At 47.5% G+C, this 17255-nt stretch overlaps 1 protein-coding gene across 1 annotated transcript in view; it reads left to right on the top strand.

Moving 5' to 3' along the window:
• LOC144169864 (immunoglobulin superfamily member 10-like) overlaps positions 1–17255 on the top strand; it is a 275080-nt gene that overhangs the window by 176914 nt on the left and 80911 nt on the right. The window contains exon 2 of the mRNA XM_077699262.1: positions 2490–2812. Coding sequence (XP_077555388.1) covers positions 2490–2812 — 323 coding nt within the window. The remainder of the gene's footprint in view (positions 1–2489; positions 2813–17255) is intronic.

Below are 17255 nucleotides of genomic sequence, written 5' to 3'. Positions count from 1 at the left end.
CTAAGACGAAAAATTCTGAGCGCCGAAGTTGAAGAGATGTCGATCATACGTTTTGGCATGAGTGCACTTTTTATGTGCGGCATTCTCTATTTTTTTTTTTGCCTCGCGCATGGCTTTTCACTGAGCGTTTTCACGGCGTCCCAATAAGGTATAGAAAACGAGGACGTTTAAGAGGGAAACTGAAAAGCCTGTTTCAGGCGCACTCAAAGCCCGATGCTCGGCGCATTTAGTGTACACCCAAGAGCAGAAGTTTAAGGACCACGAAAGCAGCAATTTTGGGTATTTCTCTGCCGCACATGAGCACGAAGTACTATGTGCGGTAGTTTTCTTTAGTTTAGTACTTATACGACATCTCGAATGCATTCGACAGTTTGTCGGGCTGCTATAGGATAAAAAAACAACCTAAAATTGCCGTTTCTCTGGTCCGTAAGCTTTTGATCGGGCTGTACGCCCAAGCTGTTGATGTGTATATCGCCGACGGTAATTCTCCACTACAAATAAGCACTAGATTAATAGTATTGTTCGTGACTCACAGGTACGAAGCTTGTACGCCGGCATATTTGGAGAGCCCTGCGATAATTACTGGACAAAAGTAGCAGAATTGGTTATAAAGGCTCAGAATTAGCTACTCTTCTGCCTACATTGCTGGTTTGTATATGGCCCTTTACTGTTAATGCATGCTCATGGTTTTATTTCTTGGTATTTAGGGCAGGAGCTCAGCCATAAACGCGCTGCTAACAGCCAGATAGAGGCTACAAAGCGGATTAAAAATTTGTAACTTGCTTCAATTTATCTTTGCTGCTTGAGCGGGAAACAAGATGTAGAGCATGCAAGAATGGTGAATCCAGCACGCTTCGTTTACGAGGTAAAGCTGTAACGCGATTTAGTAAATGCCCGCTTGCCAACTCAGCGTGCAGACTTGTTGCCTAGTCATCTGGTTTGAGCAGTCGCGATAGTTTCCACGAGGGTGCGGTGGCTGGAGGATGTGTGAGGGTTTAACCGTGCTTTTTAAACACGCCACTGATGAAGTTTACGGCGCATTCTCCTCCCCTCTTCTACCGTCTTGTTTTGTGTTTGAGATATTTCGTATGTTATTTCCGCCAGGACTATTGGATGCACCCGTGTTACTAATCCCCCACAAAGATAACAGCACCTATTATGCCCTTTCTCATCTGTAATCATTAAAGACTTTCTAAAGCACAATGTCAATGTTTAAGCCTACCTCACCTTAGCCGTGCACGCAGGTACTCACACGACCTGAGCGCCGCTCTATCTACAGTCGGGAGTTTCTTTTTCTCAGTAAAATGGTATCGCTTGTCATTTATAGTACTAGTATCGGATAATTAAGGTCGGGTGACACCTAGTGCGATAACAATAACTGCGAGAGAAGTTAAGCACTTGCTGCGATGTGTAAATGCGCGAGCGTTAGTTGTCACAGAATGCGTCGCTGAATTCTCCCGCTGAGTTGGTGCTGCTGCGAATTGTCGATGAATGGTCTGCATTTTTCCCTTTTCCGACACTTTTCTTTCACCTCGCGCCTTGTTTCTCTGCACCACTATGCCCGCGGTTTGTCTCGTCGTCAGAGATTGCGGTGTGCGCGTTGTCTCCTTGCAGCCGGCACAACTCACAGCGTTCGTCCCGGAGCCTCTCAGTCAGCCTTTTGTGCTGCCCAGGACTTGGTGGGTGGACGTTAAAGTCGCTGCATCAGGTTACAATTGCGCAGCAGTAAGGCACAAAAACGTGCGCCTTAGACTTTGCTGTCTAAGGCGCACCGAATTTCCGCTGTAATGGCTGTTTTTCCCGATTCTTTTTCTTTTCTTTATTACATTGGAGAATACGCTCAGACGTGACAGTACGAGGACTACATAGTCAAGCAAACAAAAGAATACACTGAAGTTATTAGAAGCACATATACATCAAAATTTAGTTAAACACACACAAGCGTTCAAACGAGGGAACCAGTCAGGTTGTTGGTCAAGCGAATTATACGCACTATGTACAAATGCCACAGTTTCTCAGAAACATGAATTAGTTTATCTTCGTGGCTCAGCATGCCTATCACATAAGCGACATCTCCACAACTTCCCCACAACACAAACATCTCATAGGATGGCTCACCAGGACAGTCGAATGGCAAAAATCTGATTGAGAAAGGCGTAATATCCATGTCTTTTCTGAGCGCTCGCTGTACAATGTTCCAGAAAAACACAGCCTCTCTGCAATCTACAAAACAGTGATCAATTGTGTCTGGTCGAGAACAAAGCCGACAGTCTGTCGACCAAGCTATAAATAGACATTCTTCTCTATTCCCCTATTCTTCTTCCCTATTCTTCTCCTTTACCCTTTCTTCCTTCCCCCATATGTAGGCTACCTAAACGGGACAAAACTCTTGATAATACAATTGTAGTGTTTCATTTCTCCTTAGGCTCACTCTAAAAAAATTCAGCTTCGTCTAAAGGGCCGTCTTATTTCTCCCTGTCTGTCCGCAGGTGTGTCGGAGGCAGCCCGCACGGAGCGCAGCTTCCGCTCGGCCGTCCCGCAGCCGCCGTCGCAGACATCGCACCGGGGCCTGTCGTCGTCGTCGTCGTCGTCGCTGGTGGTGGTCGCCCCGCCTCCTCCGCCAGCGGCGGGCGCCTCGCTGGTGACGGGCGTGGGTGGCAGCAGCGGCGAGCCTCCGTCCCGGCCCAGCGCCTACTGGGACGACCCCCACTTCAGGCCCCGCTTCGACAACAGCACCGAGCGGAACGTCACGGCGCAGCTCGGAAAGTCCGCCTTCCTACACTGCCGGATCCGCCAGCTGGGCGACAGGACGGTGAGTGACGACGTCGCGTCGTGTTCTTCGTGTTTGGGGGAAATATTCCGCCCGCGTATAGAACTCCATGAGTTCCGGGTAATTCTTTAGCGTTTCACTACAGCGCATGCGTAGTGGACTCAGTGTTCCTTGGCGCGGCCGCTTGATGGGAGCACACACGGTGCGGTCTAATATCGACATACATGATATACACGTTCCTTAGGCTCATAAAATGCTTACACATTAATAACTCACTATTTTCACTCCTTTGCATCAAACCTAGGCCGCCTGGCCCCAACTATTTTGTCAGACAGACAGACAGACTGAACTTTATTTGGCCACAGCTGGGGCGATTAGGCCGGCGACGTCTTCTCCGTCGTCCGTCGGGCAGCAGGGCCCCTTTTCGGCAGGGGTCCGGTGCCTTCGGCCAAGCGGGCCAGGTCTTCTTGAATTTGGGGGTTTGGGTCACGCAGGGCGGCCTCCCAGCGCGCCTCGCTGGTGATAGTAAGGAGAATGGGATGGGATCGGTGCCTAGATAGTGGGATGCTATCACAGGCCCATATGATATGGGATAACGATGCGTGATGGACCGAACATAATGGACATTCGTCTATGTAGGTGTCGGAAAAGATCGCTGACATGATGGCAGGGGTGGGGAAGGAGCGGGTCTGGAGCTGCCGATATATGACCGCCAAGGATCGGGATAGAGATGGGTGAGGAGGTGGAAAAATGGCACGCTCCAAGCGGTAATGGGCGAGGATGTCCCCGTATGTGTGCAGCCTGTCCCGTAGAGTGAATATCTCACTATCATTGGCGGCGCCATTGAGCCCTCGGTAGACCAAAGCTCGAGCAGCTTCGTGGGCCGCTGAGTTTCCAGGTAGCGCGGTATGGGCGGGAGCCCAGACGAGAGTGAAAGAACGCGATCGAATGTTCTGTGCCTTCAGCAGGACTGATAAAGTTGCTGGGGAAACTCTTGCGTAAAGGAAATTTAGGATGGCTGATTTAGAGTCACTGATTATAGTTGTTTGAAGGTGGGGACTGTGGGTCATAGCCAACGCGATGGCGATCTCTTCTCCCGCCGTGGGGGATGTCGTAGATGAGGAGGCGGAAGCGAGCTGGAGTAAAATTGCATTCGCGTTGTTTTACACAATTTATACGCCCGTATGAAGTACGGGAAGCGGAAGGGGAATTAAACGCTGGTGCGTGCAACGCGGCGGCATCTCGGAAATGTACAATAGCCACCTGTAAACTGCGTTATTTTTTGGTCCGGTGGACGGAAGAGCACTGTAACAGAATGTTTCGTATTTATTTCGAACATTCCTGGCATTCAACCTGCACAACTCTCTGCCTTCCCCATTTAGGCAACGCGGGATCTTTGGCACACGTGCCAAGTGCACGGAGTAAGAGCAGAAACGACTCTGCCCGTCGTAAACGACGGGGCAATGAGTTGTACACGTGATAAGACAGCCGCCTCCATGCAGGCAACCGTGGCCGTTAAGCGCGATGAGGGTGGAGGGGAGCCTCGTTAATTTGATGCCGAGGCAGGGCGACGTGAACGCATCAATCACTGATTAAATTATCGTCGATGCAATGAACCGCGGGTACACGACGTGACAACTGCGCGCCGCATTGAGGGCTCGCAGAGACCGACTTGCGGGGGAACCAGGGGTCGACCGGAGGGGAACTAAAGGTCGGTTGCTTGTTAGCGCCCTCGAAAGGCTTTACTTTTTCTTCAGTGATTTTTGTGCGGTAATTTTGTTACTAAAGTTCCTTTTGCCCAGGCACTACTTAAAAGACGCGTGCTGCAGCTATATATCTGGTGATTTCTTATACTTCATTAAAACCTCATTACACTGGTGACAGAGAAATTTGCTCGATGCATTCTCTCTTTGCTTTTTCTCGCTTTTCGGGCCTTCGTTGCACCGCATTTTGCATGTCAGCCTCTTCTATACATCCTGGTTGGTACGTGTTACCACACAATAAGATCAATCTTGCTGCAGCAATTTCACACAAAATATCCATCTCTCCCTTTCTAGTGTGTGTGCTTTCGCAACATATGCCTGAAGCATGCTGGTATTTATATGGAGCTTTTCACCGTCAGTAAAATCCCATCAAGAGTAAACGTTATGCCAAATTTTTCTGTCTATAATAAACGCGTAAAAATTGCATAATACCTTATGCGATAGCTGGCGGGCTATTATTGGAACCCCAACTTTAGCTCATTGTTCATCGACTCCACAACAAGGCCCAGTTACCTCAGTTTTTCCTTTAGCAAAGCTTATGCAGCATGGCAGATTTGTTTTACGTCTCTACTTCGGCAAGTTATCAATTACATCGGGAGTGATGACCGGTATCGTAAAAGTCAGTCATAATCAGAAGGCGCTCGGGTCAGTTTTTCATCATACTGTAGTTCCGATTCGCAAGTTGGTCTTCCCTTACCGAGGGGAAGACCGGAAGAAGTCACGAGAATATTAATGAGTAGGAATTGAGTACGAATTCTTATTGAATACAAATCACAAATAAGTCGTACCCGCAGCAGTGACGGAGTGGCGATGGCGTTTGGCTGCTGTGCCAAAGGTACCTGGTTGTATTTGTGGCTATGGTTGATGTTTTTCTAGTAAAGATAAAAGACAAAAACGCCATTGCGTATCAGATTTTGCAGCGCGGTAAACATTGTCGCATGGTCCCAAATAAACGGTATACCTTTCCACTACATCATACCTCGTAGGCGTTAAGAAAACCCAATTGAGCAAATAAAACTGCAAATGCTACATTTCATTCACTGAAAAAAGAGGAGGTTGATTTATGCTTCGAAGTGCGTCAGTAGACGTTTCATCACAGAAAACGATAAATACGGAGGACTGGACGAACAGCATTGAATTGTTCTTGGCGCCATCGATCTTTTTTTTTTTTCGGGGGCTTCCCGCACTTTGAGTGCAACCTGTAACCTCCCGCGCTAGAGCGCAGCTTCTCTCCAAGAGAAGCAAGGACAAGTTTGTTACCTTCGGCAAGTTCCGGTCGGCACGTGTTTGACCTGGAAAAGAGAAAATAGGACAAAAATGAGAAAAAAAGACTCGTTAAGCTACTTGAGCTTCAAAAGTAGAGTGACGGCTGTCCCTAATGACTGGGATTTGGTGGTGCCCGTGGCCCTAATAACCGTGGGTGCCTTAGCGCCGAATGTGGGAACTCATCCTTCGAAGGCAACTATTGACTCGATGTTACAGACACAGATATACGCACAAGGCGCTGCAGAGACGGTAATGATGTACGAACCAGTAAGCCTTGGCGGCTGCTGTGTACTGCCTTGGTCTCCTTTCTTTCTTTTCTTTTTTTGATGTCTTAAATATTTCCTGACAACCATTCCAGCGTGTGTCCTGCACTTCCACTAAGGGCGCATATCTCTTCTTTTGTTCCCGCTCTGCTCTCAACTTCCGAATCACCTGCGACGTGCGCAGCTTCTAAATAAACAGAAAAAATTGCCCGCGTATCTGCTCCTTTCTTCGCAAATGTCGACTAAAGACGATAGTCTTTGTCGACATTTGTCAAGTAAATGTCTCTCTTCGCTTTCCCGCTCACCTCTCATGTTGTCCCTCTTGCATCGAGCTCCTCCCAAGGTAAACACGCTAAAGGTTTGAAGAAGACAATTTTAATTTACCGCGTTCTACTGCTCCAGGCCGGGTGCCCCGATGCCAGCGCTTCCGTGCGGCGGAGACGCGCGTGAAGCAAGGCGCCCTACTTCAACGTTTACAGAACCGCGCTGCCCTAGACCACGTGCATTCCAAGCAAAATGTGTAACTTATCTAGTGGAACCTTTCGTAACCGTTTCCACTTGAATTCTTAAAATTCCGCCAGAAGCTATGGTGGCGGGGGCGACAGCAGGCGACAGGGTGCACTTTTTTCTCTGCAGTAGATGTAGTATTTCATTTCGCAAAAATCAAGCATCTATGAATTTTTTTATAAAGGAACACTGTAAATATCCCTCTTGTATTAATTTTCTGTCTTATATTTGCGTAATGCCTTGTCCTTGTTCAACAATGTTGGCAAGTATGAACATATAAGACCTAGACGTTTAGATTTTCTTGTGAGTATATAAGGCTATTGCAGAGACTTCTTCTAAATTTCGCCAGGTGTCTGAAACGAGTCACAGACATACCGAGAGACCAAAATTTCTGGGTTTATGTAGCCCAAGAAAGACTATCGTATTTAAAATGGAACGCATTTCTGCAAGCACATAGGTGCTCTTTCTTGGTGTAATTTCTGGCCTAGTGATGATTTGGTCAGGTCGAGTACGCTTATCAGTGTGTGCTTGAGACATGTAGCTTTTTTTGAGTATTCGGGCTGTGTTGCGAATTACTGCGCCACAGGTTACAACAGATGGAAATATCTCTTTCTAGAAACACAATGCGCGGGCATTAGTAACAAAGTAATTAGATTTTAAACTTAGTGTGCTGGAGGAACACCCTTTACGTTAGGGGCGGTAGAACCGGTGTATTAACTTGACCCTCCTAAATTAGAGCCCCGAAAGAGCTCTCAAACATCGTTCGCCCGTGCTGTTTATACTCGAGAATTTCGTGTAATTTAGCCTTGATGGTCGTTAAGGAAACTAGACCTCAAACGAACCCCTAAACTACTTATTTATAGTAATAGGTGATATACGTCTTTCACAGGGTAACGATAGAATAAATTTAAGTGCTATGAGAACGAAGTTTTTTAACTTTTTTTGGGCGCCAAAAATGTTCGAATTGTTTTATTATCAATAAATCCTCCTCGCTGATGCTAAAAAGTAGCCTAATTTGGGCCTTTTTTCCAGAACATGCGGTATTATCGGCTTTCCAGCTTACGCTTGCTATAAAGGTAGCATTCCGGCCATGCTTTTTTTAATCTTTTAGAGCAGCAGCCAAATCAATTATTTAGGGGCGTATAGTGTAGAATAGATCTCTTTCACGAAACTGGTAACTGTGAAATAAAAGCAAATTTAAACCTGCCATTGTATCTAACTAAAACCTAGTGCATGTGCGGAATGTTTTCTTTTAGAACTCTACAGCCCCAGTTTGTCGCTCTTTACCTGATATGTTACAAAAACAAACAAGAGCAAGCAATTTTGCTTACCAAGGAATAAATTTGCATGAGCTTGCCCTGATTTAAGCGGAGATGCTCAAATCATATTAACGGTTCCCGTGCAAGTTTCAGCTAGGGCGTCCTTTTGTTATTCGGTCAAAAAAGAAAACAGAATAATAGCCACAATATCGCGGTGACTTAAAACAAATGGGCTTTGATTTTGTAGCGCCATTCCATATAATGGCAACAAACGCATTACTTTCAGTTTCCCCAGTTGAGGAATATAAAATAGAAAAAATTCCCCGCATTTACCCGAGGGGAAGAATGTGAAAGTGCGAATGCAGGAGTTGAATTTGCGCGGTTCGGTAATGTTCGCGAAAGAGAGATCACACACTCACACACACACACACACAACTACAAAGAAAGAAAGATGCATTTATTCACAGACACCTATTTGTGTTGTCGTTGTACTTGATTGCTAGAGCGGATCTCAGCTTTGAAATTTCGTGTCAGTACTCCTTTAAGCGGGTGCATTAGCCCTTCTCACGCCGGATTCCTGGCCAATCCCCCACGTGGGTATGTGCCATGTCAGCGGCCAGGCAGCGCGCGCCCATCTCCCCCCGTTGCCAAGGAAGACGAGGAGCGTGCGCACCCGCAGCTGTTGCTATGCGGACGGCGGCGGACGCTTCAGGCTCGCTTAAGAAGTGCATTCTCACTTAAAAATGAAGCTGCCGTAAAGTGCGTCGTGTACATTGCAACGAAGTTTTGAAATCGGGACTTTTGGGCAGTGGCTGATTCAGGAAGGGGGGCGGGGGGCAATTGACCCCCCTCCCCCCAATTTCACTAACTAGTCCACCCCCTCCCACACTCCACACCCCTCGACACTGATTTTTCGGCACGTGTAATTTTTTAGACCACGGTGGGGACCATCGCTCTCCGCGGCGAGCAGAGCACCCCTTACATCTAAATTTTTGTTTGGCGCGATATTGGCATTGCCCCTCATCAAATTTTTCCACTTCAAAGAGTATCAACGAGGAGGGAGCCTTGTTTAAACTGGTAACATGCATGGTTGTGTGCAATATGTTGATGAAACAAAGCACTGCTTGTGCAACTGAGAGCAAACTGTGACATTTTGGTCCGTTGCACCCTCATCTTCCCCTCCCCCCAAGCATTATGGAACAGGCACCACCAAAGTAAGAACCTGGATCCGCCCGGGCTTTTGGGAACACCAAAGTCAACAAAGTGGAGGGCCGTATTCTTCAATAAACGGCTTTGATACATCTCAGTACATGCTGCTGACTATACTGTACTCAGCATCCGGCTGGCAACCACTACATCTTGACTTTGATATGAGTAAAGAAATAAGCAACAATTATAAAAACAAAAACTGTAGCATGCTGGCCTACGGGCTGCGCAATCTTGGGTCAGAGCAAGAAGACGATGGTTGCTACAGTGCATCCTCTCCTGATCACCCAAGTCACAGCCCGCCCGAACCACGTGTCATGTTGGGGCATTGAATTCTCGAACGAAAGGATCTGACCTGTCGGTGGGATTTTCATGTAAGCTATCACACAAACCGATTCAGTGTTGATCGTCCAGGCACCTCTTCTCTGCGAAGAAAGCCCAGGTACAGTTATGGGAAATCTGTGGATATAAGAGAAATTGAAAAACGCCCCTGTAACGATTACAGCGTTAAATGTTTTTTAAAGGTCCTTACGGAAAGTCATCGTTGCATATGCAAGTGCAAAATCATGTTTCTGGTTTCAAGGATTTGTACGGTGGCTGTCACCAATCCGGTAGCTTGTTAACGTGCCTTAACGCACCTTGTGTTCGCTTATCAGGAGTTCGGATTTGGGTAGCTTAGCGGTAAGTGTAGCACCCACCTTTCAACGTGCACTGCAGTACTCGCAGTCCGTTTGTGTACCATCTTCGAAGGCATAGCGAAGTGACAGCCCTAACATCGTGCATGTTCTGACATTTAAACTACAGCAGGCACACTTCCCCCCAATAACACAAAGCAACCGGGCCCAGTAGCGCTTCGTTTAGTTTGCTCTGCAAAGTGTCCAGAGCGCTTCTACTTCCGACAGCCCCAAAGCAAACCAGGGCTAAGCAACCGCCTTATTTACACCAAGGGCATCCGCAGAGGCCGCCGCCAGCTCCTGCGCTTCGGCGTGGGTCTTGAGCCAAAGCTAACACTGCGGACGGGCCGAGAATCCCGTATACATTGGAGAAGTGACGTCGAACAAAGGACAGGAAAGGACGAAGACTGGACGTGACAACGAAAACACAAAGCGCACTCTCTTCTTTCGAGGCTCGGTTCGTCCTCTACAAGATCCGAAGCGAAACAAAATAAGCCACGTATAGGCAGACAAGTAGCCGCTTTCCGTCTCGCGGGCGAGGTAAAGGCCGCGGTTCCTGTCTCTCCCATAGAGAGCTGCCGCCTCTGCTGCTTGCTGAGCTGAATGGTGAAGGTGTGTGGGTTGTAGGACGAATCCGGCATCGCGAAGCCTACACAATCGCCGCCATTCCGAGCACGTCTGGGTCACCCCTAAGCCTGTTCAGTGTCCAACTCAACCAAAAGCAGATGGAATCAGACCCACCACCCTCCCTCCCTTTTTCTTCTGGCTACCCCCAACCCCCGGCCTAGCTTATTTATTTTGTTCTTTTGTCCGGGCATCGTTGTCAGTGCAAGCTCTACTCCGGCTTGTGACACCTACGCGCAGTGTTCCCTATGCTGCGAAAACTGCGCAGTCAGCGCAGGAACCACCACCCCAACCTGGAGCGAATGTTTCTACAGCTTTTCACCGCAAGTTCCGGGCCACCTTTACTAGCTCTTATTTTATCAGTAGTCCACACATCTACACTTGGAGGATTTCTTCACTTTTCGGTTTTCGTCACCCGAACTTTGCCTTTCTTGAACGAGTTCACTGCGGAAGTTACTTCTTGAGGCTTCTACATGGCATTGAAATTTCTTCACGTCACCGAGTTTCGATTTGTGTTTTTTGTCTCTCCTTTGTCTTCATTCTTTGAAAGCTTAAAACCTCGGCTTTTTTCGCACCCCTTCCTCAACATTGTTTTCCTTTCTACTCTGGCGTATTGCAACTCAACTACACTGCCGCATTTCCTCGAGACCTTGTTGCTACGGCCCTCAAAGACAGTCACAACCTGCACAACAAGTTCTGGCTGATCTTGAAAACCACCCTTATCGATATATGGATGAGGCCTCAGCTAGCTCCGTTTTGGCGACTCTCCTATACTTCGTGGCCTTTCTCGCTTCCACCATTTTTTCTACTTTTTATACTTCCCGCGTTTCCCCTTTTCCCGCTTTTTTGGTCAGTTGGGTCCCGCGCGGCCTTTTATTTCTGTCTTCTTCTTTCCCTCCAGCAGCGTGCGTGACCGCCTTGTCTGCGTTCTGGTAAGCGCGCCTGGTTGGCTAGGACAAAAAAGATGGACGGAAGTGAAGTTAGGAGGGAGAAAAAGGAAAGCGCGGACACAGGTTACGAGATAAATTCGCCGGGCTCAGCGGAAAGCGCTTTTCCCGAATTTCGCAAGCGGTCAGCGGTGAGACCTCGGTCCCTGCGGACGGCCGTGGCGGCAGCTAAAACCGTACAGACAACAGTAAGGGCGCGATCGGAGACGTGTTTTCCTTAGCTACTCTTCTAGAGACTCCCTCTGGCGTTCTGCAGGCAGGAGACCGAGGCAGCAGACGACGGTCACTATTACTTTTCTATTCCTTTTTTTAGTCTCTTGGTTAGTGCCAGGGTAGCCGGCGGCATCGTTACGACACCTTACTCCTTAAAGAATACATCGGACTCGCCATTGTTTCGTTCCTTTACTCTTTTCAGCAACCATTCAAGATGAAAAAAGGGGGCAAAATCTTAATGCGTTGGAGAAGGGGTGGCGCCCACCACCTTTGTCTTAAGCGCGAAGATGAAAGAGTACGTTGTGAATACGCGAGTCTTTAACGTCTCCCAGGCGTGGGAGGAAGGTTTAAACGCGTTCTTTGAGGCCTTTGCAGGACGGAACCGCATACGAAACATCCCATGGGTGGAGAAGCACGCCATTGTGCGTGCTTGCATACGCTTTGCGGTGATGGCATGCGTGTAATGTTATTTTGTAAGTCCAGCCATGCCTTGGCTTTTTCTTTTTATTGGTAAGCGCTTTTTTAGATGCTCGTGCTGAGGGTGGAGGGGCGGTGTAAATGAGACCTGGCGAGGGCAGTTTTGAAAAACTGCGTGCTTCCTCTGGTGAGCTCGGCCTCCCATACTACTCGCATTGCGCGTAGAAAGCTACGAACGTGTGCCTAGCGAGCACGGAATATCTCGAGGGCTACAACACGGGCCATTAAACTGTCCCCATCTCCCGCTTCTTCTCTTCCTCGGTTGGTGTGCCACAGCTCGCCGGTAGGCAGGTTCCTGTTCAACTTTGAAAGAAACGTGAAGGGGTTGCATAAAACACAAACGTGCCTCGCGTTTTTTTTTACCGTACTCTTGGCGTCGGAAGTGTGACTGCGTTTTTAAGCGCTTTTAGCAGGACGTTTGCAGCAATTGTAAGGCTTCATCTACGATTAGCAATTAGAGATAACTCGAAAGCGCCAGATCACGTATGTGTCAGGAGATGCAAAGCAATCCTCTCTTCGCTAAGGCGTTAAGGTATTCCGTTGATAAGAGTCATGTCGGATTGATAACTACCTATTGGCAACGTCTCCACAGCGGGTAAATGGGATGAAGCAAGCCTAAAAACGGTTCCACTCGTGCCTTGTAGCTCACAGCGATTCAGGAACTGAATGCTGCAGCTTCCTGTCATCGTATTCTCGTCGTCTCCGTCCACCTGTGTAGCGGTGAACGGTTAGCTATCTACCTCTGACTGACGTAAAAAGCACTGGTCATATAGGTACTTCGGGATTCGTTTATAATCATAGCTCTTCTGCCGAATGGCAATAATATGTTCCTGCTCGAAAACGGTGTTCGATTATCATCATCATCATCATCATCAGCAGCAGCAGCAGCAGCAGCAGCAGCAGCAGCAGCAGCAGCAGCAGCAGCAGCAGCCTACTCAGGTCCACTTCAGGACGAAGGCCCCTCCCACTGACCTCGAACAGAGTGGATGCCAAGAGATTAGTCTAGAAGGAGGGGAAGGCCATTAATCCGATGGAGAGATAAAATAAAGAAATTCGGGGGCAAACATCGGACTAGAGCAGCGCAGAACAAGAGCGGTTAGAGGTCTTCGATTAACGAACAAGATATTGCAGCTATTAAACAACAGCGCTTGGACAGGACATAAAAACAGACATGATCAGCGCGCAGTCTTGTCACTCTTTCTTGTCCCGTCGTAGCGCTGTTGTTCAATACCATATGTAGCAACAAGCCAGCACCAACATGCTTTTGAAGCAAAAGCTTTCTTAGTTGGACCGTTGAAGTTCTGTCAAAAACCTAATGCATTTCCCGATTGGCTGGTTCGTCGACCTAAAATCTCTAAGACCTCCGCACAAACGGCTTGCGCGTGAAATGGGCCTTCCATTGTGTCAAAACGGTTACTTGAAAATCGGGAAAAGGAGTGGTTTCAAATAAGAAACTACACGCATCGATTATGAAAAACGAGTGCGGTTATATACTTTTACCTCATAAACCTCGTATCGGCGTGCAGTTAGATCGTTCATGGATTCGTTTAATCAACGCGCGAAAAATCGTCGCATGAGTTCGTTTTTCGTTTGCTATTCGGGTCTTTGAAGGTGTGGCGATCGATTGGACGCTCTTTCGGCGAAGGTTGGACGCACTTCTGGCTTTCGCGCTTCTGTGTACGTACATTACGAAGTGTTGACATTTTCTTTTAAATACTACCACCTTCATGACTATAGTTCACAAAGGCAGTTTTGCAGACGATCGGGCAGGTAAAAAATGTAATCGGACAGAGTTCTCGATTGCGATCGCCCGAGATGGTGTCTCAAGTCTTCGAGTTTCCTTGTCGCATCGGCTGTTAATTCTTCCTCTTCAGAGCGCCCTCCCTGAAGGCGAGATGGCGTGGCAAATAACTGCTAGAAACCACTTCTTCTAGCAACCGTTTTTATCTTACCGTTCGTCGGAAGTTGATTTTGTAGTGTTCGCTCTGATGCGAACAGACACGCCTGCTTAAGAAGGGTGTGGTTAATATTAACTCTGATGCCCCGTTGGTCATGGTTCTGTCACCCATACCCATGATTCCCGACGCGCAACTTTTCGTGCCTGTTCTCCGGTTTTGCTTTCTTAGACCGACGTTCATCGCTAAAAGAGGAAAGTAACAAAAAAAAAAGGTTCGAGTTGGAATGAAGCTGGAATGAAGCGAGCTTTAACAGCGACGAGAGTAATAAAGCTCGCAGTCGCGCAAAAAGAAAAAGGTCATGTCGCATTTTCTCTTTATCGCGAATCTTGCGCGTCTCAACGTCGAACCACAATTTGAACGAAACGCAACAAAAACTCCGCAAATCGAACTTTGTAAGCTAGAAAGGGAGTAAATGAGTGTACGATTTCATTTGTTTATATTTTCATCGTTTTTTTTATTTGAAAGCTTAGTATAAAGAAGCCACATTCTCAGCCTTTAAAGCTTTCTGGTGTATGTGTTAGCACTTGTGCGAGTGGCCGTTAAATACGCGCGGGGTGGGAAACGACGCGTGAAACGCGCCGTCATCCCGTGGTGGTTTTAATGCTCGCCCTTCTCTCGCTGTTGAACTAAGAGAGGGAAAGGTTTGTTGAAAGGAGAACAAATCTGCCTAAGACCCAACTCTTAAGCCTGCAGCTTTTCTCTGGGGCAACGCTACAGGCGACAAAAAATAAGGGGGTTCAGAGCTAAAGGCATGAGAGGTAACAATGAAAGCCACCGATGAGCAGTGTATCTAACGAGCCGAGGGACACAAAAACCATTTACTGGGATCTGATTTACAGCATGGGTGTTGTTCATATTACGGAAACAAAATGATCAGACAAAAATGGCCAGGTATCTGCTCCTTTCATTGCAAATGTCAACGGAAGACGATAGTCGACTGGCGCCCCTTGCAAGTAAATGCAACCCTTCTCTTTTCCGCTAATCTCTCATTCTGTTCCTCTCGCATCTCGTTCCTCCCAAGATAACACGCCAGAGGTTTGCTCAAGTAAATTTAAGTTTACCGCGTTCCACTCCTCCAAGTGGGCTGCCTCGATGCCAGCGCTGCCGTACTGCGGATACCCGTGTGAATCGAGGCGTCCTACTAGTACAACGTTTATAGAACCCCGTTGCCCTACCCCACGACCGTTCCAAGCGGAACGCTGGGACCTATCTAGTAGAGCCTTTCGTTGCTGTTGCTGTTTGATTTTTTTTAATGCCGCCAGATAGCGCGGGTAACAGCAGATGACGGTTTTCTGCAGTTTATGTAGTATTTTATTTGCTGTCGCGAAAACCAAGCATGCGTATTTTTTAAATAAAGAAACACGGAAAATGTACTCATGTATTGATTTCCTGCCTTATATTTGCATAATGTCTTGTTCAACAATGCTGACAAGTATCAACGTTAACACCGGATTTAGACGTTCAGATTTGGCTGTGGGTATATGTATAGCGCAGCTCCTGTTTCCTGTTGGCCGGGCGGCTGCAATTTTAAAGACTATCGTCTTTAAAATTTGCGCACCTTGCACTTCTGGCGCGAGGCTGAAGAAACAGCAGACCTGGCGGCTCCTCTCCCTTCCTCAAAGAGCCGGCTGCTGCACCTCACATTTATTTACTTGCCACTGAAAGTTCTTAGTTTCTGGCAGGTCCGGATTAATTTAAAAGTCCGCAGCCATTCACATCTATTTCAAAGTGCACCGCATTAGTACGTGATCGATAGATCCCGCGTCCAAGTTCAAAGCCAACACCCGCGCTACGAGCCCAAAGGAAAGGCTGTGCGCCCGGGATGCGATGATAGCTCGTTCGGGTACACGCCGGTTTCATTACGCGAGGGACCCTTGCTCGATCCCGACCACGGGAAATGTTTTGTTTTAAGTGCAGAGAACTTTAGGCGCTCGCCTTGTCGTCCTAGCTCGCTCGCTGAAACCAAGCATATCGCCAGGGCGTTACGGTGTAGCCTGTCACGGTCCCTTCGCCGCGGCGTAACCCAGAGGCTTCGAAAGCTAAGCGGCTATGCCAGGATATACGGAGCGTGAGCTAAGGTTCAGCTGGTTATTCTTAGCTTTCCTGGTTGCCTAGGATTAGCTGATTATCATGCTCACTGCTGCTTATCATCCAATCCAAATCCAATCCGAATCCAATCCAATCCAATCCAAAACCAATCCAATCCAACCCAATCCATTCCAATGCAATCAATCCAATCCTCGCGCTTGCACCGCATGGCTGTCCAGGAGCTACGTGAAACTGGTCAACCTCGGCCAGTGTAGCCAATCCAATCAAATCCAATCGAAGTAACGCTGTTCGCGGCTTACCCCAGAGGCTTCGAAAGCCAAGCGGTTTATATAGTCATAAGCGTTCAAAACTCGTGAATTACTGGCGCTTGTCCTACATCTTCCCGTTGTTTAGCGCAAAGAAAACTATAGGTAGATTTGAGGCAAAATATACGTAATTAACGGGGATTACCCACGTTGATTTAGTTATGAACGGTCATTGGGTTGGTTTTTTACGATAGTAAGCGGAAAAAGCGGCCCCGCAAGAAAAAAATGGTGCGTTCGAAATGACACAGAAAGGGTCCGGCCGCGCAAGAAAAAAATTACGCGTTCGAAATGAAGCAAATTAGCTCCAGCAGATAAAATTAATGCAAGCACAAAAATAACAGAACTCCCGCTGGTACAATTTCAGGTAGGGGCGGACGAGCACTGCGAAGGCGGGAAATTTGAATTGCATGGTGTGGTAGCAGTGAGCGGATAACGGGGGTACAGCCCATTATGGCGAATCAGTGCTCTGCACTTCCCACAGGTTTCAAATTGAGTGGAATGGCTTTAATTTTTTTTTTTTCTCATTTGGCTGCACACGTTATTGTTTACCGCCGCTGCTAACGCAGTGCCCCCCGGGCCTTTGGGTTGGCCCAGAAGTTAGGTTGCAGGTTTCACGGTGTAAAGGTCCTGTATTTGATTTTCAAGGCCACCCTAACCATATTTTTCTTCAGGCTACCAGCTATTTTGGTGCGATGGACGGGCAATGCTCGACCGAAAGAGCTTCCCTGTTAAAAAATCCGCTGTCCACAGGTCTGAGATCAAGAGAAGACTATCCCGACATGTTTCACTTGGGTATGCTGAGTCAGGTTTTACGGCACAGTTGGAACATGTAAACCTAAAATAATATCCGTAGGTGGGCGGGGAAAACCAAACGTTTGTTAAACAGCACTAACACTTTAAATAACAATATAACAATCAAAATAATTGAGATACATTACTATCCTAATAGGTGTTTCATATTTCTTTGCCAATTT

Source organism: Haemaphysalis longicornis, unplaced genomic scaffold (assembly GCF_048455015.1).
Source record: "Haemaphysalis longicornis isolate Haplotype H1 unplaced genomic scaffold, Haemaphysalis longicornis Haplotype H1 scaffold_2, whole genome shotgun sequence".
In the NCBI taxonomy this organism is placed as follows: domain Eukaryota; kingdom Metazoa; phylum Arthropoda; class Arachnida; order Ixodida; family Ixodidae; genus Haemaphysalis; species Haemaphysalis longicornis.
Note: the sequence above shows the minus strand (reverse complement) of the source record. Positions and strands in the feature narration are given on the sequence as shown.